Source organism: Ruditapes philippinarum, unplaced genomic scaffold (assembly GCF_026571515.1).
Source record: "Ruditapes philippinarum isolate M1 unplaced genomic scaffold, ASM2657151v2 ctg7536_1_1_1_1, whole genome shotgun sequence".
Lineage (NCBI taxonomy): Eukaryota > Metazoa > Mollusca > Bivalvia > Venerida > Veneridae > Ruditapes > Ruditapes philippinarum.
The window spans coordinates 6,842-31,357 of record NW_026858616.1 but is presented as its reverse complement, the minus strand read 5'-3'; the positions used below and the strand labels follow the sequence as shown (position 1 = coordinate 31,357).

Genomic DNA, 24,516 nt, shown 5'->3' with positions numbered 1-24,516 from the left:
AACATGAAATTGGCCATCATGAGGCGACACACGTGATCACTGATTGCTCTTGTTTTCTTCTTAGTGTGCATTTATTGCTAAGATCTGCTTAATTGACAGACTGTTTTTAAAGTTTGAAGGGATAATCTTTGAAACATTCATATTGGTTATTAAACTAACCATTATTTACATAAAATTTTATTTGTAGCCAATAAATAATTATACCGTTAAATTGTATGCGGTCTAAACAAATTAATTGTATACTGTCTGAATTGTATACACACCGGTCCTCACAACGCATTACTCATCCAAAATGAGGGTAAAAATAACTCTGACATAAAGAAGTCTGCGTGGGGATGGCAATTTTATTTTATAAAACACAATATATTGTTCATTGCTTTCAAAGGATCATTGTTTTTCAGAGTTTAATATTGCAAGTGCAAAATTGATAGTTCCACTGTGTTACTATTTATTCAAATATTCAAAACTACTTTCACTTTCGGTTTTAATTTAAACTAACAATTGACGAAATACGAGTGTTGAACGAAACTGGGTTTGTAAAACCAATAAAGGATTGTCAGAAGGAGTGTTTGGCGCATGTTTTAAGTAAAAATGATGTAAAGGCTATTACACCAACAGGGTATGGAAAAGGTTTAATTTTTCAACTGGCCCCATTTGCGTTTTGTTCTATCACTTCGGTGTTAAAGCCGCCATGTAAAAAGTAGTGCGTTCCATCATGCTTAGAGTGGTTTCACACAGGTCAGTAAGACCGGTGTACACAATGTACTGTCTGAACATATGTGACAGAAAAAAATATCACAAAAAAGGAATTAAGTATTACTATGAGTATTTATTAAAGAAATTGTATTTCAAATATATTTAAATAGTATTATTGAAAGTCATTTTGTATTACAGACACACAAATCTAGTGCTCTGCATTATAAATGTAAGAAGAGACAAATAAGATAAACATTTTGTTGCAAATTATTGCACTTCATATAATTTATATGTGTCACTGTCAAGCAAATGAAGATTAGGATCACAGTCGCTGGGAATCTCCAGTTTCCAGATGTAGTGATCATAACTGTATTGGCACTATGAACACTTTGGACTAGTTGGAGTATTTTAGAGGGCTAGTCTGAGTTGAATTCCCTGTCAATAGTAAAGGCCAGTCATGAACACTGTGTTGAAGGAAAATGTTAAAACTCGGATTTCCCGCTTAACCAATCATTACTTTACCTAACATTCAGTGCCGTTATGTAGGAAATGGTTACTTTCTGGAACGGAGCTGTCAATAATTTTAATATTTAGCTCACTTGTCACTTTATGACAGGGTGAGCTTTTGTGATCGCTTTTCGTCCGTCCGTCTATCCGTCCTCTGTCGTCCGTAAATTTTTACTTTAAATGACATCTCCTCATAAACCACTAAGCCAATTTCATCCAAACTTCACAGGATTGTTGCTTTGGTGGTCACCATTGAAAATTGTTCAAAGAATTTAATTCCATGCCAAACTCTGGTTGCCATGGCAACCAAAAGAAAAAACCTTAAATTTCTTCTTCTAAAAAACCCAAAGAACTAGAGCTTAGATATTTGGCATGAAACATCTTCTAGTTAGTGTCTACCAATTTTGTTCAAATAAAAGCCCTGGGGTCAAAATTGGCTCCGCCCCAAGGGGTCATTGATTTTCCCTATAAGTAATATTATGTATATAGTAAAATCTTAAAAATCTTCTTTTAAAGAACCCAAAGAGCTAAAGCTAAGATATTTAGCATGAAACATCTTCTAATGGGTGTCTCCAAGTTTGTTCAGATAAAAGCCCTGGGGTCAAAATTGGCCCCGCCCCAGGGGGTCATTGATTTTTCCTATATGCATATAGTAAAAACTTTAAAATCTTCTTTTAAAGAACCCAAAGAGCTAGAGCTAAGATATTTAGCATGAAACATCTTCTAATGGATGTCTACCAAGGTTGTTCAAATAAGAGCCCTTGGGTCAAAATTGCCCCCGCCCCAGGGAGGTCATTGATTTTCCCTATATGAATATAACAAAAAACTTAAAATCTTTTTTATAAGAACCCAAAGAGCTAGAACTAAGATATTTAGGATGAAACATGTTCTAATGGATGTCTACCAAGTTTGTTCAAATAAGAGCCCTTGGGTCAAAATTGGCCCCGCCCCATGGGACATTTATTTTCCTTATATGTGTATAGGAAAAACTGAAAAATCTTCTTAAAAAAAAACTGAATAGCTAGAGTTTAGATATTAAGCATGAAACATCTTCTAGTAAGTGTAATTGTTTTTAAATATATGTGTAAAGAAAAAACTTTAAAAATCTTCTTTTGAAAAACCAAACGAGCTAGACTTTAGATGTTTAGCATGAAACTTCTTCTAATGGGTGTCTACCAAGTTTGTTCAAATAAAAGCCCTGGAGTTTAAACTGGCCCCGCTCCGTGGGGCCTATATACAGGTGAGTGACTTCAGGGCCATCATGGCCCTCTTGTTTTAGCTTGTTAGCGTTATCGTCGGACAGTTGAGAAGTAAAGACTTCGCAGTTTGACTGTATACAGGTTGCCTTAAAGAAAGTATGTGGAAATTTTAACAGTTATTCGTTGATTTTGTAGAAATTGACCAGAATTCACCTTTTTTTACACGCATTGCTTGGGCGTCGAAAACGACATGCAATGACATTTCAGTGAAATTTGGAAACTTGCTCGTACTTTGGAGCATTTTGAAGGATTTCAATGAAGTAAAAGTGTTTATGATAGGATACATTATTCCTAGAGACAACCACAAAGATAAAATAGTGATCTGGTAAATTTTTACAGAACAGTTCTTGTTTGTTTTGCATGATAGTTTTCTCTCGTTAGGGATCTTTATTCTTTATATATAGTATTATGAGCGTACATGGGTAAATTAATTGTGTCTAGTGCCTGTGGTTTTAACATGTATCTTAGCTTGCCTGGTTTAATGAAAAGTAATAAACCTGAGAATTGAAACTATGAGAATAAATTGTTGTTATTAGTCCCCTTCTGTTTTCACTAAGAGGGGACTAAAGGCTGATCCCTTTCTGTATGTCAATGAAATCTGAATTTTGATATTACTCAAAAGGTACAAAAGCAAGGTTCATCATACTGGTATCTGATATAGAACTATACGGAGATTTAGCATGTTATTATAATTTGTGCTCCTGAAAGGGAGAGAATATAGTTGCGGTCTTAACCATCTGTCGGTATGGACTCAAGTAATATTTTGGATAAATATCCGTGTTCATTCCATACAGACTTGTTCTTATGGGGAAAAACGTTGCTCATGGGAGGAAAATATGTTTTTTATGGTGTTTTTGAGATTTTAGATGATTAAGGAAAAAAAAACACGGTCTGAACTTAGGAAGACATTCGTCCTTCACACTCTTGTCCGGAATATAAATATAACTAGATATGTATTGAAGGGATTGTATGTAAACTTTACAAAGTGATAGAGACTTTTAAGAGGTAGTGCAATGTTCAAGAAACATAACTCTACCTTGCTACATGTTTTAATTGTCACAGGGTGAGAAAAATGTGCAGCCTGACCGGGACTCGAACCCGGGACCCTCGGAATACCGTACCGCGGCTCTACCGACTGAGCTATCCGGCCGCTTACACATCTTCTCCCCTAAATAGTGAACAGTTCTGAACCGTCACATAATCCCTGCTATATTGAAATTCGTCCTCGAATTTCACAGAGTTACAGAGCAATGTGAATGAAACTCTGAGCTATATTCAGTCACGGTCCCCCGTTGGGCGCCAAATGTCACAGGGTGAGAAAAATGTGCAGCCTGACCGGGACTCGAACCCGGGACCCTCGGAATACCGTTCCGCGGCTCTACCGACTGAGCTATCCGGCCGCTTACACATCTTCTCCCTAAATAGTGAACAGTTCTGAACCGTGACATACTTCACCACAGTATTGAAATTCGTCCTCGAATTTCACAAAGCTACAGAGCAATGCTAATTGAACTCTGAGCTATAAGCAGTCACGGCCCCACGTTGGGCGCCAAATGTCACAGGGTGAGAAAAATGTGCAGCCTGACCGGGACTCGAACCCGGGACCCTCGGAATACCGTACCGCGGCTCTACCGACTGAGCTATCCGGCCGCTTACACATCTTCTCCCCTATATAGTGAACAGTTCTGAACCGTGACATAATTATCTCCCTTAAGTTAAAAATGCTTATTCCAAACTATCACTGAATCTACATCAATTTGAACGACTCGAATTTGCCAAAGTGTCAAAGAACCATAACTCCATTTCTTAGTTTTTTAATTATCACCCTTTATTATACATGTACTTAATTATGCTTGTCCAGAGAAATACTGGAAAAGAGTTGATGAAATTTGATTAAACTTTTACACAGCTAAAACAATCAAGTGAAAGGAAGTGTTTTTTCAAAGAACCCTTATTTTTCCTAGCTTAATTTTACAATTATCATCTCTTAAAATACATGTACAACATCATTTAAAATAATGGTTGTCTGGAGTAAATCTTTTCAATGATATCACACTCAAACTAAATACAGTTGTAGAGACTAGTGAGCAGAAGTCCTGTGTCAAATAACCAAAATTCTACATTTATTTACTTAGTTTTTGAATTATATTCGTATATATTATTTCATGATCCTGTTTAGAGAGAGGATTAAAATATTGAAGGAATTTGATTGAAACTTTATAAACTTTATACAGTGAAAGAGATTTGCATGAAAAGTGCAGTAAACAAAAGCCATTATAAGTTCTAACGACATGGTCACATTCATATAATGTGATGCAAAAAATATTGACCATTTGAGTGTTTACTTGATACTGATACAGAAAATTTGATATATATATATATCACAATTGATTATTTTTTCATAGCTTTGTCTCCCTTTATTATGTCATGTGTTAAAATAGTCGAGCTTGCAGTTTACTCTGGTAGCTCTAATTTCACTCGTTGCTCTTGTCAAAAAAGGCCAATAACGGTTTATGATGGACCTACACATACATGTAACCTAAATATTATATTTGAACATGTGTGTCATAGAATAATTGTATCAACTACTGTTCATATACTGAAGTGTGCACTTTATATTTATCAACCGGCAACACCCTTCACACATTGAATTATCTGCCCCGAAATAGAAAAAAAATAGTTATTTGATCCTTCATACGTTCCAACTGCAGTGCCTTCAGCACTTTGATTTAAAAAACTTATGACGTAAAGTTATTTAATAAAGTCTTGTATTGTACGCCTCTAAAGTTATCTATAAAACATTGCATGTCCATATTACAGATCTAGTTTATTGATATAATTATAGACACCTTTACATTCTTTTAAAACACTTCAGTTCTATGAAATATTTTAATATTATTGAAATATCAACTGGTAGATGACACAGGAAACAACTCTTAACAGTGACGGAATGAAATACAGTGTTGTAGAAATGTGTGTCGAATAATTGACTCCATTCCAGACAAGAAAAATGGGCGATAACTTATAAAATAATTAAATTATTATGTTGCTCTTCAAATTATCAAAGTTTATAAACACATATATCTTGCATTCTCTCTGCATTGATGTAAAACCAGAAAAATCAAGTTTGTTCCACCATCAAGTGAGGAATTATTTTAAGTATACATTATGCAGTTAACAATAAAGTGTATTATATATTAGGAAATATTGTCCATTATATGATCACGGTATCCTATGTATTCATCTTGTTTGAGTTTCACATTATTTCCTTAGTTTTAAGACTCTAAATGTGTCTGACCACCCTGCTGCTATCAGAGCTTTATTTTTCCTATCAAATGTTAATGTAAGAGGAAATGCATATTTCATGCAAGATACGTTTGTTATGACTTGAAGTATAGTTCTACCATCTTCACTTATTTGTAAAATATTCCCATTCATATCATTTACATAAACATAACCTTGATCATCTACACAAACTCCACATTCGAAATCTATGTCTTCATTGTTTAATGTAAACAAATGGTTACCATTGTTGTCAATGGTAACAAGCTTGTTTTCATATGGAAGGTATAATTTACTTCCATCATTGCTCACAGTAATATTTTCATGATAATCATATATATTTTTTCTAAGTGAATAAATTATCCGCTGCTTTATACCATCTGTACTATAACTATAAACAGAACCATAAAGGTCTCTAACATACATCTGATCACCATGACAAGTCAGACCATGACAACCATGATCTTTATCAATGGATCTTATCAGTATCATACTACGTTTAGTATCAACAAACTGAAGTTTACTCCACAGTGTTACAACAGCTACATGATCCCCTACATAGCAAACATCACGTGGACAATCAGGAAGGTCACACACATACTTTACATTATACATATCATCAAGTTTCTTCAACTTTTTATTAGTGTCATCTGCAAGCAGAATTTCTCCTGAAGGTAGTATACAACTTCCTGAAATGTAACAATGCTTCCTATCATCCTTGATCCTGATGTTAATCTCACGTTTCTCTTCGGCTGACCATAAACCAGACGACATTAACCTCGATCTCTTTACACTCAAATCATCTGTCTCAGTCTGTAATACCCTGAAATAGTGCCCTACTGTATGGTCATAAAATCGATATAAGTTTATCCGTTGTTTGACCAAAAATGAAATCAGACGTGAAACGAATTAACCGCATTTATTTTTTTTTTATTTAAAACATTTTTTCACAAGAAATGTTTTAATAAATTATTGCAGATTTATTAAAGATGAAAGTGATATAAAGAACAACTATTTAATGATTTATTAATACAATTGCGCTTAGTTATAATAAAATAATTATAATAATTAAAACTGATGGCTTTACCAGCAAAAGTAGAAGAGTTAAAATGAATAAATCGTCTAATTCAATTTTAGTCTAAAATAAGTTTAAATCAGTTAAATTCATGTGTAAACGCATAGTGCTCATTAAGCTCTAGTCAAATCACCTGTTTAAATATTCCATCGGAATAACCACATTATACACAATATAATATTTGCTGTCATTAAGTTTCAATTCATAACTCATGCACAAATACATCTATTAGAGTATTATTATACAACTGAAGAAAGTTGCTAATCAAAGTATTGAAGAAATTTAACACATTTATTGAATAAAAAAAAACTGTATAATAAATGGCCTTTCATCAATATGAATTTGATTAAGCTTAATCATAGTCACTTGATGTAATAAGGGTTATCAAAATACGAAGGCAATAAAAGTAAAATCTATATTTTATGTCTGGAGACTTAAAACTTCAGACCCCGTGTTCACCATGGAAATAGATCCCTATTTTGATTGAGTTTTGTAAAATAATGAGCGATTCGAGTTCAAATGCATCGGAATATAATTACAAGACTAAGAGTCCTGAATGAGTAATTACAAAGCATTTTAACGATATACCATGCATTTTTATACTTTAACGTAAGAAAAAAATTACTATCAATTTCCATTCTACCATGCCGATATAAAAGAGAATATATTCTGAGTCAATTGAACGTAGTAGTTATTTTTCCGGTGTCATTTGGTTGATTCGTCATAATTGACGTAATATGTAAGCATTACTTCTTTTAGCTATGCATGTTTATAAACTACGACCACGGTGACCACACCAACAACGACCTGTTCATGTATAATATGTTGAGATATGCACTTTTTGTATCAAACAGCTAAAGAGGTATTAACTTCGAATATTTCATATTTTACCTTTCCAATCCAGAGAATCCTCTTTTCAACTGCATCGGATTTTGTATTCCTGAAATGAAACGTTCATATGTTGTATTTTGATATTATATAAGGGCAATTCAAATTATCAAATGTATCAAAGTAGACAAGGATAACAAAAAACGTAAAATTATTTACTCTGTGGATTATAACTCCATTACCAATATACATTTATGTCTATTTGAAGACATAACAATAACAGATAAATCACTATAACAAAGCCGGCAAATATTTCTCTAATAAACGGTTATTACTAAGTGTAGAATTGTAGTAATTCATAATGATGCATGCGTTCATTGATGAATTTTGATGTGAATCTTTTCCTTAAAGACAAATAAAAGTATTCCAACATATGTTAAAATCTTGCACATAAGTAATTATTTTGATAACCTACAAAGAGCCGTAGCTAAAGATGCAGATTCAGAGTTTGGTTATATTTGATTAATAACTCAGACCAACAGCGAGATGAAAAAATCTCACAATCTGTATCTTACAATGTAATCTGTGCACCATTCTGTTCTTGTTGATAACGGAAATAATTTGAAAGACAACAAAATTTATGACACCAAGGACAATTGCGCAAACGTTATGGGATGAAGAGCTAAAGTTCTGGATTAATACACCATTCCATGATGACTCATATGAACGTATTATATTAAACTTAATAACTAAACACATACCGAGTTAAAGTTACGGTTTAAAAAAATTTAAAGGTAATACTTTAGTTACTATGAAATGAAACGAAACAGCTGCTTTACACTGCATTTCTCCTCAATAAAATGTTTCTACATATGTAGATGAGATTTATAACTAAACTAGCTGTAGTGTTAAGGGAATGTTAGACAAAAAGACTGCCAGATGCAAAGATAAACAGCCCAAAGAACAACGCCAAAGTTATACTCGGCTGACATCCTCGGGGAATAATAGTTTTATTAGTGTAGCTAATTATATAAAATACTATGGGATTGGAATTTTATTCATATTGATGACTATTCATGTAAGACAAACCTTCCACATGTGCTCTGCCTAGACGTGAAGTATTTCCTGTAGAAATCCTGTCATGACTTAACTGTAAGATTGGCATTTGTGACGGTTCCACTGACAATGATGATGTGTAGTCCTTAGACTGTATGGTATTTGATATGGTTCCTGTAGAATGACCCATATTGACGAACTGTCCAGACACATGTCCATATTCTAGTCCTAAGTTTAAAAGAAACAAGGGTGCCATAGTCACAAAATACGCCCGTTTACGAAAAAGCTTTAGATGGAGATGGGGGCATTATGGATAAGTGTTATCTAGCAAGCAAGTTTTTATTCTTGGCACTGTGTTGTTAAATGAACCTTAAAACAAATCAATAGGGAAGATATGCACAGAATGTGTGACCTTGACCTTGGTCGTAGGGACCTGAATTTTATGCACGGCACTCAGCCTCACAATGATGAACATTTGTGCCAAATTATATTGAAATCCCTCTATGCACGTAGAAGTTTTGCTCCAGACAAGTGTTTTTCTATGAGCTCTAACTGTGACCTTCACCTTTGAACTAGAGACTTGGTTTATGTGCAGGGCACTACGTCTCATGGTGGTGAACAATTCTATAAAAGTAACATTAAAATTCCTCCATGCATGTAGAAAATATGCTCCGGACAACATCTGGATATTTAATCATCTCCAGTGACCTTGACCTTGCAAATATTAACCTAAATTAAATGTGTAACACCTGTAGTCATGATAGTTACCATTTGTGCTACAATCCATCAATAAATGATGACTAGATGGTCCCTATAACCATCTTCAAATTTTTATCTGAACTTTGACCTCTATGTGTAACCTTGACTTTGGTCGCAGGGATCTGAATTTTGCATGCGACACTCAGCCTCACAATGGTGAACATTTGTGCCAAGTTATATTGAAAACCCCCTATGAATGTAGAAGTTTTGCTCCGGACAAAAGTTTTTCAATGAGCTCTAAGTGTGACCTTGACCTTTGACCTGGAGACCTGGATCATGCATGGAGCAATACATATCATGGTGGTGAACATTTCCATAAAGTATTATAAAAATTCTTCCATACATGTAGGAGATATGCTCCAGACAAAATCTGGATATTTCACCATCTTTAGTGACCTTGACCTTGCATATATTGACCTAAAGTACATGTGTCACAGCCGTAGTCATTATAATGACCATTTGTGTTACAATCCCTCAATAAATGATGATTAAATCGTCCCTATACACATCTTCATATTTTTATCTTTTTTAAACGGGCGTATAAAAAGTACATGTAATTTAATAACTAAAAAATTCTGATTTAAGATTTTATTCTAGGGAAATACATTTCATTACAATTCTTAATCTTTGAATGAGCTGAACTGATATTTACTTGAAAATTAAAATATAATTAAATTTCTATGAGAAAGTATTTACATTTGATAAGGTAATTACTGTATGATCTTTATGAACAAATACCAAGTCTACAGAACACCATAGTTATCACAGTTAAGAATCTTGACCAATGAATGAAACATGTGTAAATAAATGTTACATTCTTTAGAACATACTCAAGTCCAAGAAAGAGGATTATTTCATGCCCTTTGATTAAATTCTATTTTTAGAATTGAAAGTGAAAATAGATCAAGGGGAGTAATTGGGTAAGTCATTTATGAACAAAGTAATAACTTTGTTGTCTCCCTTTGATTAAATTCTATTTACAAAATCTGGATATTTCATCATCTTTAGTGACCTTGACCTTGTATATATTGACCTAAATTATATGTATCACAGCCATAGTCTTGATAATGACCATTTGTGTTACAATCCCTCAATAAATGATGACTAAATGGTCCATATACACATCTTCATATTTTTATCTGAACTTTGACCTCTATGTGTGAGCTTGACCTTGGCCGCAAGGACCTGAATCTTGCACGCGACACTCCGCCTCACAATGGTGAACATTTGTGTTAAGTAATATTGAAATCCCTCTATACATGTGGAAGTTTTGCTCCGGACAAGCATTTTGCAATGAGCTCTAAGTATGACCTTGACCTTTGACCTATAATTGCTGTTTCATGGGCGCGACACTGCTCCTCATAGTGGTGAACATTCATATGAAGTTTCATTAAAATCCCTCCATATATGTAGGAGATATGCTCCGGACAAAATTGGACGCCGCCCGCCCGCCCGACCGCCCGCCCGCCAGGGGCGTTCCCATAATACGTCCCGTTTTTCAAACGGGCGTATAAAAACGAAATGTATGAAATCGTATGTCATTGTTATTCCAGAGAATAAGATTGGCCCTTGTGACGGTACCACTGACAATGGTGTTGTGTAGTCCTTAGACTGTGTGGTATTTGATATGGTGCCTATAGAACTATCTGTTTTGACTAAATGTCAGGACACATGTCCAATTCCTATTCCTAAGTTTAAAAGAAAAACAGAAATGTATAACATCGTAAGTCATTGTATATTCCAGAGAAGATTGTTAAAAACAAAGAAGTCTGAAGAACAGCTAAAACCCCTTCCGCAGTGAACATGAATGTTTACTACTTGACCTTTAACACAACCATGACCTTAAAGTTGTGCCATGCATATCATAAGTACATTTGCTCATCACAAAAGTAATGTTCAGTTCTTGACCAACTTCAATATTCAGAAGGATACCTTAGTAAATCCTCTTATTTTTTTGAAATTTTTGTCAAGGTCTTGGAAGCTATGGGTTATTTTTAAGAACAAGTTTCTTACATATTTACTAGTATTATGCTTCAGGCATAATTGCTGTTTCATGGGCTTTTGTGATAAGTCCTGTTTCAACTTTTGATACTTTGATTGTGACTCTAATGTATTATTTGTTTAAGTTTACATGTTTTACAAATCATTCAGGTGAGAATAAGCAGACTTCTGGTTATGTTATAACCTTGACTTTTGGAGTAGTCACCTGGTTTTTCCCTCTGTAGGTGATGATGGTGAGCATAGCCGCCGATATTTTTTTTTAAATTAGACCTTCTAACACTTGACCTTAAGCGTGACCTTGACCTTGGGGGTAGCAACCCAACTCTTGCACCCTTCATATATTCTCATAATTGTGAATACCTGTGCCAAGTATTTTCATTACAATCAGCGGTTTAAAAGTGATTGAGCGGAAACGAAAGTGTTACGGATAGAGAGACGGATGGAGATCATCCCTATTTGAAATATGGCACTTGTCAAAATATAATTGCATGCATCGCATACAATGACTGACATACCTTCCATTTCTGCCCTACCTAAAATTGAAGTATTTTCTGTAGAAATCGGAATTGTGTCATGTCTTGACAGCGGTATTGGCCCTTGTGACGGGTCCCCTAACAATGATGATGTGTAGTTCGGTGTCTGTGTGATATTTGACATGGTGACTGTAAAATGATCTGCAGTGACTATCTGTCCAGACACATGTCCATATTCTAGTAAAACAAAAGAAAAATATATGCCATCTTAAAGATTGTATTGTCAAAATACAAACAATTCAACTCCTTTGTATATCCCTGAGAAGATTGTTTAACCTTTTGCCTAATAAACGTGTTTTGACGACTTTTCACACCCCCTCCCTTTTGAGGCCTAAACTAGTGAATAAATGCCCTATTTAGACCCAAAACACTATTTTTCGTTTGGTTTGTGAAATGGTGTAAAAAAGTGATCACTTTTTCGGCGCCGCCCCCTATTAAAAAGGTACAAGAAGGGGGTGCCATAGGAGGGATGTACCCATATCTGTTTGGGAGTTTGAAGGGAGCAGAAATCTTCTCATCACCAAGAAAATTTTGAAACATGAAACAGGCTAAAAATGCTAAGTTTCATCCGTATTGAAACAGTTTCATAGTTTCATAGCAGTTTGAACATGTAACAGGAGGTTTTTTTTAATGAAATCGGGCATTTTTCACTATATACTCATGCGGTAAAAGGTTAAATAAAATAGAATATCTATAAAGTGTCAAACTATACAAAAACCTGACACTTTTTAAAATACATGTATAATGGCATGCATTGCCAACAATTATTAACTCCGCTAAAATGGACATGAAGTCAACTATTTTAATCTATACTTTTTCCGATCTTAACCTTAAATGACATAACCGGTCATTTAGTCACATAATCATTTATTATGATAGTGAAATTCATATGTTTAAAAACGTTTTTTTAAGAAATATAACGATGATATGATATATAACACTACGCAATATATTCGACTTACGTTCAGTTACTTCTAATTTAACGACAGTGTTTTGTAAAGTTACATCCACCACATGGTCAAGAATGGCATGCCGTCCAATTTTTTTGATACATTTTTCTAGTTTATCCTTTTCACAAGTTATTATCACGTTCATCTGTCCTGCTATAACGGTATTGTACAGGTGGTCAAACATATTGTACCATTCGTACACATCATTTTCCTCATAACGATATTTCCCAGCAAACTCGTCAATGATCACTAAGCAAATGTTTGGGAAGTCAATTTTGTCAATATCGTGTGGTTTCTTCAGAAGTAAACATTGCTGTTCCTCATAGGCAGACGCCAATGCAACAGCTATAGAAGTTTTACCACATTTCTCACGCCCTGTTAGTACTATAGCCTTATTTACTTGGAAACTTTTCTTTGCTTTTTTAAATATCTCATCATCTACTTGACCACTGGATATTTTATAAGCCTTCAGGAAACATTCCGTTAAAGCTTAAAAATAAAGAAAGTCAAATTATTTGTAAAAAAAACAACAACAAAAAACAAACATGTATGACATTTTTAATTAATTACAAATATACATGAAAAAGAAACAATATTACCTCCCAAATTATTTCTGGTTACCGGCAGCGAAGACGATTGCGCGTATTGTCCATGACGTCTACATCCTGTAACGAGGAAGCTATTCTTATTCATTTTTAACAATTTAATCAAACTTACAATGGTATAACTGTAAACGTGGATAACGAATAAACAAAGTTTTGTTAAATAAAACAAGAACCACCACACAGTAGTGGCGACGTTTTTTTTTTTTTTTTTTTTTTTTTTTTTTTTTTTTTTTTTTTTTTTTTTTTTTGAAAGCTGATAGATAAACGGTTTAAACAAATCTTTAAAAGTACAATTAAAGAATTCCCTTATTAATCTAGATAAGTCTGTCTCGTCAGAATTCTTGTTTTGTCCAAGTATGAATCATTCCCATAAGTAAATTACAAATGTAAGAAAATACAAGCAAATACTCAATCATCTGACCTTGACAATAAAGATCTTTTAAATATCAAGGTCATTTCTAAATTAGTTAACATGTCCGTTTGCTTAAAAAGTGTTGTTTTGTCTACATATAAATCAAATCCGTACACTATAAAGGAATAAAAATATGACAATGGTAGGATAATATGTCATATACTACAGCTTTCTTTCTTTCCTTTTTTTTTATAAACATCCCGTCGACTCGAAGATGAAATATTTTTTTGTTCTAAAATTGGCTTAAAGTACTTGATATAATCCTTAAAAAGTTCATAGTTTGACTGTCTGGTTTAAGCCTAAAAACGGAGTTATGTTGGGACTCCGTGTGGGTGCTTTTAGGGTGAAAAACTTCTATATCATTTTCAGGACTAAACTAGGCAGTAAAACTTGAAGATATATCCTAACAAAATGTTGTGTTTAAGTTTGGATACAATCAATTAACAATAACAAAGTTTTTGTCATTTATAGCAAAACTCAAGCAACATTTAGTATTTGAAGGTCAAGGTCATTTGTGAAAGAATGTCAAGTTAAGTCTGGTCAACAAAGGTCTTGTCCCAAGGGTTTTGTTGCCATGTATGAAGGTTATACACCAAAAATTTAAAACAAATATGATCAATGTTTAAGTTTGCGAACGACAACGCCGCCATTACTGTAACAATGCGAAAAAGTCGAGCTTAACACTATACAATACATTACCATACAATACAAAATAGTAGAACCAGTTCAATCACCATGGACACTAAACGCAAGGAGAGATTGATTACCGTTAAGATATTATTTTATTCAATACATTATCTACATTAATATTAACCAAGACTGAATTAGTTCTTTTAATAACATATTAGTCTATCGCAGAGTGAACGATAAATGATATACCTATTGTAAGATCAGCCGGTTGTGCTGAACTTGTATCAGTAAACACTTTTACCACTTCGTCTAAGATTTCGTGGTCGTGATGCATTTTGCACTCTTCCAATATATTCAGGTCAGTAACTATGACAATGTCCAAGGCTTTATCGCCATTATCTCTCTTTGTTGAATGCATCATGCTTTTAAATATATCTTCCATGGCTTTAGTTTTGCTTTCATCGTAAGAAAATCCTCCAAATGGATCTCTACATAAAACCAAATCTACATTTTGTGGATCAATGTGCCGCCAATCAGATGACGTATGCATTTCTACGCTTCGTTTGTAGTTATAGTCCATCCCCCTTATTGCTGCAAGAGCGGTCTGAAAATAACGGCTATTGTTGCATCCAGTTACAACCACGTGATGATAATTTCTTAGTTTAGCTCGAATTTCAGTGACTTCACTTGGTGGGTTGAAATCGCCTGATAGTTCTTTCATTGTTGACTCAAACCCCGCTTACAAATAGAAAACGATTGTGTGCACATAATGCCCTCATGAAAACCAAAATCTTGTATTTACTTTTATTTGATCATAGAGATACTGTAATTTGTATGTATGATGTGATAGGTTAGATCATATTAGATTAAAATGAAATAAAAATGTCTCAGTTAGAAATGAATGTAGACAATACTTTTCGAATGTTGTTTTTTAATTAACAACCTACCTTGAAGCCGTGCCAGAATATCATCAGCAACTTTGATTCTTTTATTTTTGTCCCCTGAAGTCAAATATATTCCACTTGTAATATATATTACAAATATTAAACAACAATTATTGTTAAAGTTGCTGAACAATGCCGATGATAATTAATAAGCCATTGCATATATACGATATATACCATTTTGAGATTTCTGTACAAAGTTTCTTTGGATTGAACGGATAAATAGAGATCAGTTTGAACTTTTTTGTCTTAATGTTAGTGTTGATTGCGATAAATACAAATTAATACTATGACACGACCTAATAACAATTAAAATACATGGCAATATAAACATAAAATTAATGTATGATAACCGAAACTTACCTGAAGGTCCTGGTTTTTGGACAGTCACTTGCCTGAGAATGGAAGTTGTTTCTTCGGAATTTGCCTGCACTTCATTCATAATGTTTAACAACTGCTTAGAGGTTTCTTCATGCCAAATACGTAAACAATTACTGAGATTTGGTAGATGATTACATTTTACTTGATTTATTTTCATGAGTAAGGATGCTTCATCATTTGGATCAAGTGCATTATTTGCTAAAAGCCTAACAGAAGAGTCCAACCGTTCCCAATAATCATCGAAGTCATTATCTGAAATATTTTCAGTATTTGGGTGATGCTGCACCTCATTTCGAATCCCTCGAATTTCAGTTTTCAACGCGAAGACTTCGAGTGGCTGCAGGCGGGTGACAAAAAGTTCTGTTATCAATGTTATCAGTATTGAGACGTCCCATTTGCTTTCATCCGCGGTGCCGTTAATAGGATACAATAAATCATACTGATCTCTCCTGAGCTTTTTGTTATTAAATAATTGCATCACATCCCAATTTCTGTGAGATAGGTATGCATCAACTGATGTATAAGTGTTCCCTGCATCAATTTTTGCAAGTTTGACGAAATATTTCCTTAATACATCAGCACAAATATCTACCACAAAGCAAACCACTCTATAATATTTGTCTGCCATCTGTAAAACAAACAAGGAAACCCATTACTAATGTATTCAAACAGCAGTTTCTTTATTTTGTTATTGAAAAAGCAGTAAATTTATGTACATTGATAATTATAGTTTAGAAGTACATTGTTTTCAAAGTTAAACAAAAATTTATAAATATAAAATTTGTTTTGCTGTTGTTGTTGTTTTTGTTTTGCGTTTTGTTTTTTGGGGGGGGGGGGGTTGGGGGTTTTTTTTGTTGTTGTTGTTTTTGTCTCTTTTTTCAAGTAATTTTTATAAGTAACACACTTAAAATATATCTGAAAGGTATTTTGAAGATTGTTATTTCATTGTTTCAGACGATGACAAACATTAATGGAAAAACAAGTGAACACTAATTATATCAAGCTATTTCTTTTAATAAAACATGACAAGAACACCTAATTTTGTTTTCCTCATTAACAATGACATTACATTAGAAAATATTTTAGCATAAATATGATAAATATTCTGGCATTCTGTTATGTTAGCATACATGTAATTATTTATTTCAAATGATTAAAAAAATGAATACACTGCATTTAATTGGATTTTGAATTGTAAACCCTAATGCCACTAAAGTTTTGATTTATTCCAATTAAAACCTTACTTTTCAAAGAATAGCTAGTATGTTCCAAAGATAAATATGTTCATTGTTAAAGCAAAATGTATAAAGTGAATTAATCTTATATCTATTTCAGTCTAAATTTCTCGACTAAACTGTAAATAAGTATATTTTGCCCAATCTCTATATATGAGTTTGTATTTTATTATGCTATAACGAAAAATTCTACCGTATGGCAGCTGTAAAAAAATGCCACGCACTACACTTCAGTGTTGTAATATTTTTCTTGTCCTTCGGGATCCTTAACTTGTAACACTGTTAAGTGCTTAGAATATATATTAGAAAAAGTTAAATAATACTTTAGCTGAGTTCATATAAACGAACTTATTTTTATAAACATGCGATAGTTATATTAACAAACAATAAATAAACAATTTCTGATTAAGATGTGATTTAAAACACTTAATTCACTTTCAACAACATCAACTATGACATTAAAAGTACTTTTAATAACATATATGAAAAAAGATAAAATGATTACAGTTATTTGAGCATATTTATTTATAAAGTTTATGATCACATATTTTTGGCCTATAATCAAAAATAATTTTTAAAAAGTTTGCATGAAATGAAATTTAAATTGGGATACCTGTAATCTGATCAGTGGTAAAGCGATACGTATATTAATTTTATATCTATTTCAGTCTTAATATCTCGACCCGCAATTGGAACAAACTCTATTTATGACGCTATAACTTATACCTCCGGTTTTGTAACTTAGTTAGTTTATACGTTTTATAGTGCAAAACGTGCGTGATATCTACTGAGTTTAACAAGGTTACACTAGGCGTAAATTATGAGAATAGTTTAAACCTTTACTTTTAACTCATTAAAATGTTATCTCAACTGACCCTTGTTATGTTGTATGGATGCAACTTTTGCTACTACCTTTCGTTTTGTAACAGCTAGTAACGGAGCGAGAATGACCGGAAAACCGTTTTCGTTATAAATAGAAACAGCTATGGGAATTTTACAGCTAAATATATCACACGATACAGTATTTAATGAAACATTTCTAAAAATAGCCAAATGAATTACGTGTAGCCAAATCAATTACGTGTAAGATAAAATAGAAAAAGACATTGATTTATATATAAGGTCATAGTACAATAAAAGTTTATAATTTAGTGGAAAACAATAGCAAACATAATAAATTATAGTATAATAATACTTACAAATGACAAATCAATACCAAAATGTTTAAACCAGTTTACAACTTGTAACAGTAAACAAATCTAAAAAAAATATATAGTAAATTAACTTAAGATAAGGTAGCTACAGATACTTCAACGAACACGTTTTCAGTGTATAATAATTTGATAAATTTAGCAAAGTAACAAACATACATTTAAAAAAATGAAAACAAAGTTTCTATTAGACTAGATCTAGCAACTCCGACGAGAAATATGATAAAATAGGCTTTACCTTGACTAACTATGATTTCCTTTTATTATTATTGCTTTATTGAAAAAAAGTCCGTCGATCAGTCCTTTAACGATGTGTTCAGAATATTGTTCATCCGTAAACCAATTTTCAGCATATTTTTACAATTGTAGACATAAAAATTAATTGTTGCGAAGTAATATATTGTTCTTTCTCAGTGAGAACTTTCGCTTTAAAATCCGCTGCAACGTACACGTCAGATGACCTTAAACTAGGAACCCAATATGACTATAAATAGAAATAGGTTACCCTATATAAAATAGCCGGGCGGGTGTTGAGGGGAGGCGGTTTGCTTAACCGGCGCCCTCACTACATTATCCAAGCAAACCCTCAATACCTTATTTTTACTATTATTTTGAAAGAATTTAATATAATTATGTATATTTTCCTGCTAACTTCGCTCAAAAAGGTCAATACAATGTTTGCAAATTATGTTAAAGGTTATTGAGTATAATGCAACTCATATTTCATAGTATAAAGTAAAATAATGTGCTAATATGTAAGATATCAACAGGGCTTTCAAATGGAATTTTAGAAGTTTTGAGTTTGAAAGACCCTGGCTTTAGTTAAAAAGGGTAAAACCTATTTTATCATATTTCTCGTGGGATTTGCTATACTTCAGAAAATCAGTAATTTATAAAAAAAATAATTAGGGGGCGTAATCAGCATGACATTATTTACACTCTTTATTTATCAGTAAGTAGAATTACTACGTGTTTCTTGTGAAACAGGATTTTTTGTATAATTAATGATATAGTAGTACAAGGCATTATAATTGTCCTATGTTTGCGGACAACATTGCTACATGCACTGAAATTGTTATCAAATTACAGCACCATTTAATACAATAGATTTATTTTGTCGAGATACTTAGAATTAGAATTAAGGTGAAATAGGTCTGAGATTGTGTTATTTCGTACAGGAGGTGTTTTTTAGAAATAACGAGTCTTGGTTCTATCGTGGATTTCCCTTAAACGTTGAATCAGTTTATGAAGATAATAGTGTTTGTCTACTTAGGATAATAAATCAATTCTAGATATCAAGCAAAACCAAAAGTCATTTGAAAGAAAATTTGGTCCTTTAACAAACATCATTTGATTGTTTGACAATCGCTCTTTTTCCATATTAAAATAACATTCATACAATTTTCTTTTACACACAATTTACAAATAAACATATATATTCAGACATTTATTTCACCTGAAAGATATGTTTTCATATTAATTTTTAGAAGATGTCAGAGAGTTAGAAGAACGGATATTAATATTAAAACGGATATCTTATTTGTATTATTGTGTAAAATATTGGTGAAAATTAGCGTCAGTACAACAGTCTATATACAAACGACAATGTTACTTCATGCTAAAATGAGAAATAGGTTTCGAAACATAAAAAAAATATTACTAAACTAGTGTTTGCCTGAATAATACAAGAAAAATGTAATCCTAGTCTGTTTATTCAAATGTTTAAATCGGTTAATTGTTTAAATCAAAATTAGTATAATAATATTACATTTTGTAATACTACCAAATAGAAATTTCAAATCACGTCCAAATGTAGTAAATACATAAAACTGGATTTTTCATTTGTTTATAAAAAGCTCTATTTCAATGCTTAGATGTTCTACACAAAAACTTAACATAGAAATCAGCAGACAGAAACCTTCAATCAAAATAACGCTTAATTCTTAGTTTAAAAAAAATGAAAAAGTATTTATTTATTGTTAATATCATGCATTTGTTCATAACTGTAGATAAACTGAAGCACGCCAACAATTCCAGTATAAACATAGCCAGAAAGTAATAAGAATCTCCAGTAAAAATTCAACCAGCAAGTAAGAAGAATCGCCAGTATAAACACAGCCAGGAAATAAGAAGAATCTCCGGTATTAATACAACCAGCTAGCAAGAAGAATTGCCAGTATAAACACATCCAGTAAGTAAGAAAAATCGCCAGTATTAACACAACCAGCAAGTAAGCAGAATCGCCAGTATAAACACAGACAGCAAGTAAGAAGAATTGCCAGTATAAAAACAGCCAGGAAATAAGAAGAATCGCCAGTAAAACCACAACAAGCAAGTGAGAAGAATCGACAGTATTAATACAACCAGCAATTAAGTTGATTCGCCAAATTAAACACATCCAGCAAGTGAGAAGAATCGCCAGTATTCACACAGCCAGCAAGTAAAAAGAATTGCCAGCATAAACACGGCCAACAAGTAAGAATAATTGCCAGTACAAACACAGCCATCAAGTAAGAAGAATTGCCAGTCTAAACACAGTCAGCAAGTAAGAAAATTTGCCAGTATTAACACAACAAGCAAGTCAGAAGAATCGCCAGTATAAACACAGCCAGGAAATAAGAAGAATCTCCAATATTAACACAACAAGCAAGTGAGAAGAATCGCCTGTATTAATACAACCAGCAATTAAGATGAATTGCAAATTAAACACATTCAGCAAGTGAGAATAATCGCCAGTATTAACACGGCCAACTAGTAAAAATAATCGCAGGTATAAACACAACCAGCAAGTGAGAAGAATCGCCAGTACAAACATAGCCAGCAAGTATGAAAAATCTCCAGTATTTATACAACAAGCAAGTGAGAAGAATCGCCAGTATTAAGAGAGTCAGCAAGTAAGAAGAATTATCAGTATAAACATGGCCAACAAGTAAGAAGAATCGCAGGTATAAACACAACCAGAAAGTGAGAAGAATCGCCAGTATTAACACAGCCAGCAAGAAGAATTGCCAGCATAAACACGGCCAACAAGTAAGAAGAATTGCCAGTATAAATAAAGCCAGCAAGTCAGAAAAATCGCCAGTATAAATACAACCAGCAAATAAGAAGAATCGCCAGTATAAACTCAATCAGCAAGTAAGAAAATTCGGCAGTATTAACACAACAAGCAAGTAAGAAGAATCGCCAGTATAAACACAGCCAGGAAATAAGAAGAATCTCCAGTATTAACACAACCAGCAAGTAAGACGAATCGCCAGTATTAACACAACAAGCAAGTGAGAAGAATCGCCTGTATTAATACAACCAGCAATAAAGATGAATCGCCAAATTAAACACATCCAGCAAGTGAGCATAATTGCCAGTATAAACACAACCAGCAAGTCAGAAGAATCGTCAATAAATACAACCAGCAAGTAAGAAGATTCGCCAGTATAAACTCAATCAGCAAGTAAGAAGAATCGTCAGTATAAACACAGCCAGCAAGTATGAAAAATCTCCAGTATTAACACAACAAGCAAGTAAGAAGAATCGCCAGTATAAACACAGCCAGGAAATAAGAAGAATCTCCAGTATTAACACAACCAGCAAGTAAGACGAATCGCCAGTATTAACACAACAAGCAAGTGAGAATAATCGCCTGTATTAATACAACAATCAATTAATTAAGATGAATCGCCAAATTAATCACATCCAGAAAGTGAGAAGAATCGCCAGTATTAACACTGCCAGGATGTAAGAAGAATTGCAAGTATAAACACGGCCAACAAGTAAGAAGAATCGCCAGTATATAAACAACCTGCAAATGAGAAGAATCGCCAGTATTAACACAGACAGCAAGTAAGAATAATTGCCAGTATAAACACGGCCAACAAGTAAGAAGAATCGCCAGTATTAACACAGCCAGCAAGTAAGAAGAATGCCAGTATTAACACAACAAGCAAGTAAGAAGAATCGCCAGTATAAACACAGCCAGGAAATAACAAGAATCTCCAGTATTAACACAACCAGCAGGTAAGACGAATCGCCAGTATTAAAACAACAAGCAAGTGAGAAGAATCGCCTGTATTAATACAACCAGCAATAAAGATGAATCGCCAAATTAAACACATCCAGCAAGTGAGAAAAATTACCAGTATTAACACGGCCAGCATGTAAGAAGAATCGCCAGTATTAAAACAACAAGCAAGTGAGAAGAATCGCCAGTATTAACACAACCAGCAAGTAAGAAGAATTGTCAGAATAAACACGGCTAACGAGTAAGTAGAATCGACAGTATAAACACAACCAGCAAGTAAGAAGAATTGTCAGTATAAACACAGCAAGCAAGTGAGAAGAATCGTCATTATAAATTCAACCAGCAAGTAAGAAGATTCGCCAGTATAAACTCAATCAGCAAGTAAGAAGAATCGTCAGTATAAACATAGCCATCAAGTTAGAAGAATCTCCAGTATTAACACAACCAGCAAGTAAGAAGAATCGCCAGTTTAAACACAGCCAGGAAATAAGAAGAATCTCCAGTATTAACACAACCAGCAAGTAAGACGAATCGCCAGTATTAACACAACAACGAGTGAGAATAATCGCCTGTTTTAATACAACAATCAATTAATTAAGATGAATCGCCAAATTAATCACATCCAGAAAGTGAGAAGAATCGCCAGTATTAACACTGCCAGGATGTAAGACGAATTGCAAGTATAAACACGGCCAACAAGTAAGAAGAATCGCCAGCATATAAACAACCTGCAAATGAGAAGAATCGCCAGTATTAACACAGACAGCAAGTAAGAATAATTGCCAGTATAAACACGGCCAACAAGTAAGAAGAATTTCCAGTATAAACACAACCAACAAGTAAGAAGAAACGTCAGTATAAAAACACAACCAGGAAATAAGAAGAATTGGCAGTATAAACACAGCCAATAAGTGAGATTAATCGCCAGAATAAAAACAGCCAGCAAGTATGAAGAACTGCCAGTATTAACACAATAAGCAAAAGAGAAGAATCACCAGTATTAACACAACAAGCAAGTAAGAAGAATCGCCAGTATAAACACACAGCCAGAAAGTGAGAAGAATCACCAGTATAAAAACACAACCAGGAAGAAAGAAGAATTGACAGTACAAACACAATCAGCAAGTAAGAAGAATCGCCAGTATAAACGCAATCAGCAAATTAAAAAAATCGCCAGTTTTAACACAACAGCAGTGAAATAAGGGCCGTAAACTTAACAGCAAAAAGAAGAACCCCACTAAAAACAAAAAACGGTAAAAAAGAATCCCCAGTATTAACAAAAAACAACAGGTAATAAGAATCGCCAGTATAAACACTGTATGTATATCGTTTACACGTATTCATCACATACCTTTTTACAATTATCAGACGAGTCCAACAGCCGCGACTTAAATGTCAAAAATATGTATCCCCTATATCAATTAAAATATGCATGTATTAATAATAAACATATAAGTTAATCTATGAAAGAAACAGTATAATACTTGTCCTATTTGATTATAATTCATTTTACAGCCCATAGAAACCATGTCATTGTGTGAGACGAAAATTTCTTAGAATCCTGCTTTAGCACGTCAGTATATTTTGACTTACCTTTTTCTAACAATGATTTCCTTTTTTCATTATTGCTTCACTGGAAAGAATACAAATGCACGACGATCCTTTAACGATTTAAGGTGTTCAGACTAGAGTATAATCCGTAAACCCATTCTCAACATATTTTTACACTTGTAGGCCAAAATTATATATTGTTCACAAAAAGTTCTTCAAGCGATAGTTTTCCTCTTCAAATTCACTATTTTACTATAGACCAGCGTTGTCCAATTTGTCGATGCGATTAGAAACCCATTTTGACTATAAATAGAAACAGTTTTTGGAATTTCCACGCTAAAAATATCATGCTATGCAATACATTATTAGCCGGGGCGGTTAAAGAGGGGAGGCTGCTCACCTAACAACCCCTGAAGGTTTCAAATTTTAAAGCAATCCCTCTATACCTTACTTTTTATGTTAAACTATAATTTTTATATTAATTTAATGTATGTATATATTTCCTGTTCGCTCTGCTCGAAAAATCAATATACATTTAATTTAAAGGCTGTAAGATATAATTTTTGCGTTGAGTAATCTAACTAAT

The 24,516-nt window shown here is 33.3% G+C and overlaps 1 protein-coding gene across 6 annotated transcripts; it reads right to left on the bottom strand.

The window, feature by feature from the left end:
• Positions 1–809: 809 nt before the first annotated feature.
• Positions 810–24,255, bottom strand: LOC132753719 (uncharacterized). 6 transcript variants are annotated; one of them, XM_060744217.1, is made up of 11 exons: positions 23,973–24,255; positions 18,353–18,412; positions 15,901–16,546; positions 15,541–15,594; positions 14,843–15,331; positions 13,546–13,611; positions 12,959–13,435; positions 11,997–12,173; positions 8,737–8,931; positions 7,711–7,759; positions 810–6,567 (listed from the first exon to the last, which is right to left on the bottom strand). In XM_060744217.1, exons 3-11 carry the CDS (start codon positions 16,544–16,546, stop codon positions 5,724–5,726), a joined length of 2,997 nt encoding a protein of 998 aa, XP_060600200.1. In that variant the 5' UTR covers positions 18,353–18,412; positions 23,973–24,255; the 3' UTR covers positions 810–5,723. The 6 variants fall into 6 exon arrangements, with proteins under 6 accessions (XP_060600200.1, XP_060600198.1, XP_060600199.1 ...); XM_060744215.1 differs by lacking the exon at positions 23,973–24,255 and adding an exon at positions 18,603–19,079; XM_060744216.1 differs by lacking the exon at positions 18,353–18,412.
• Positions 24,256–24,516: the final 261 nt, after the last annotated feature.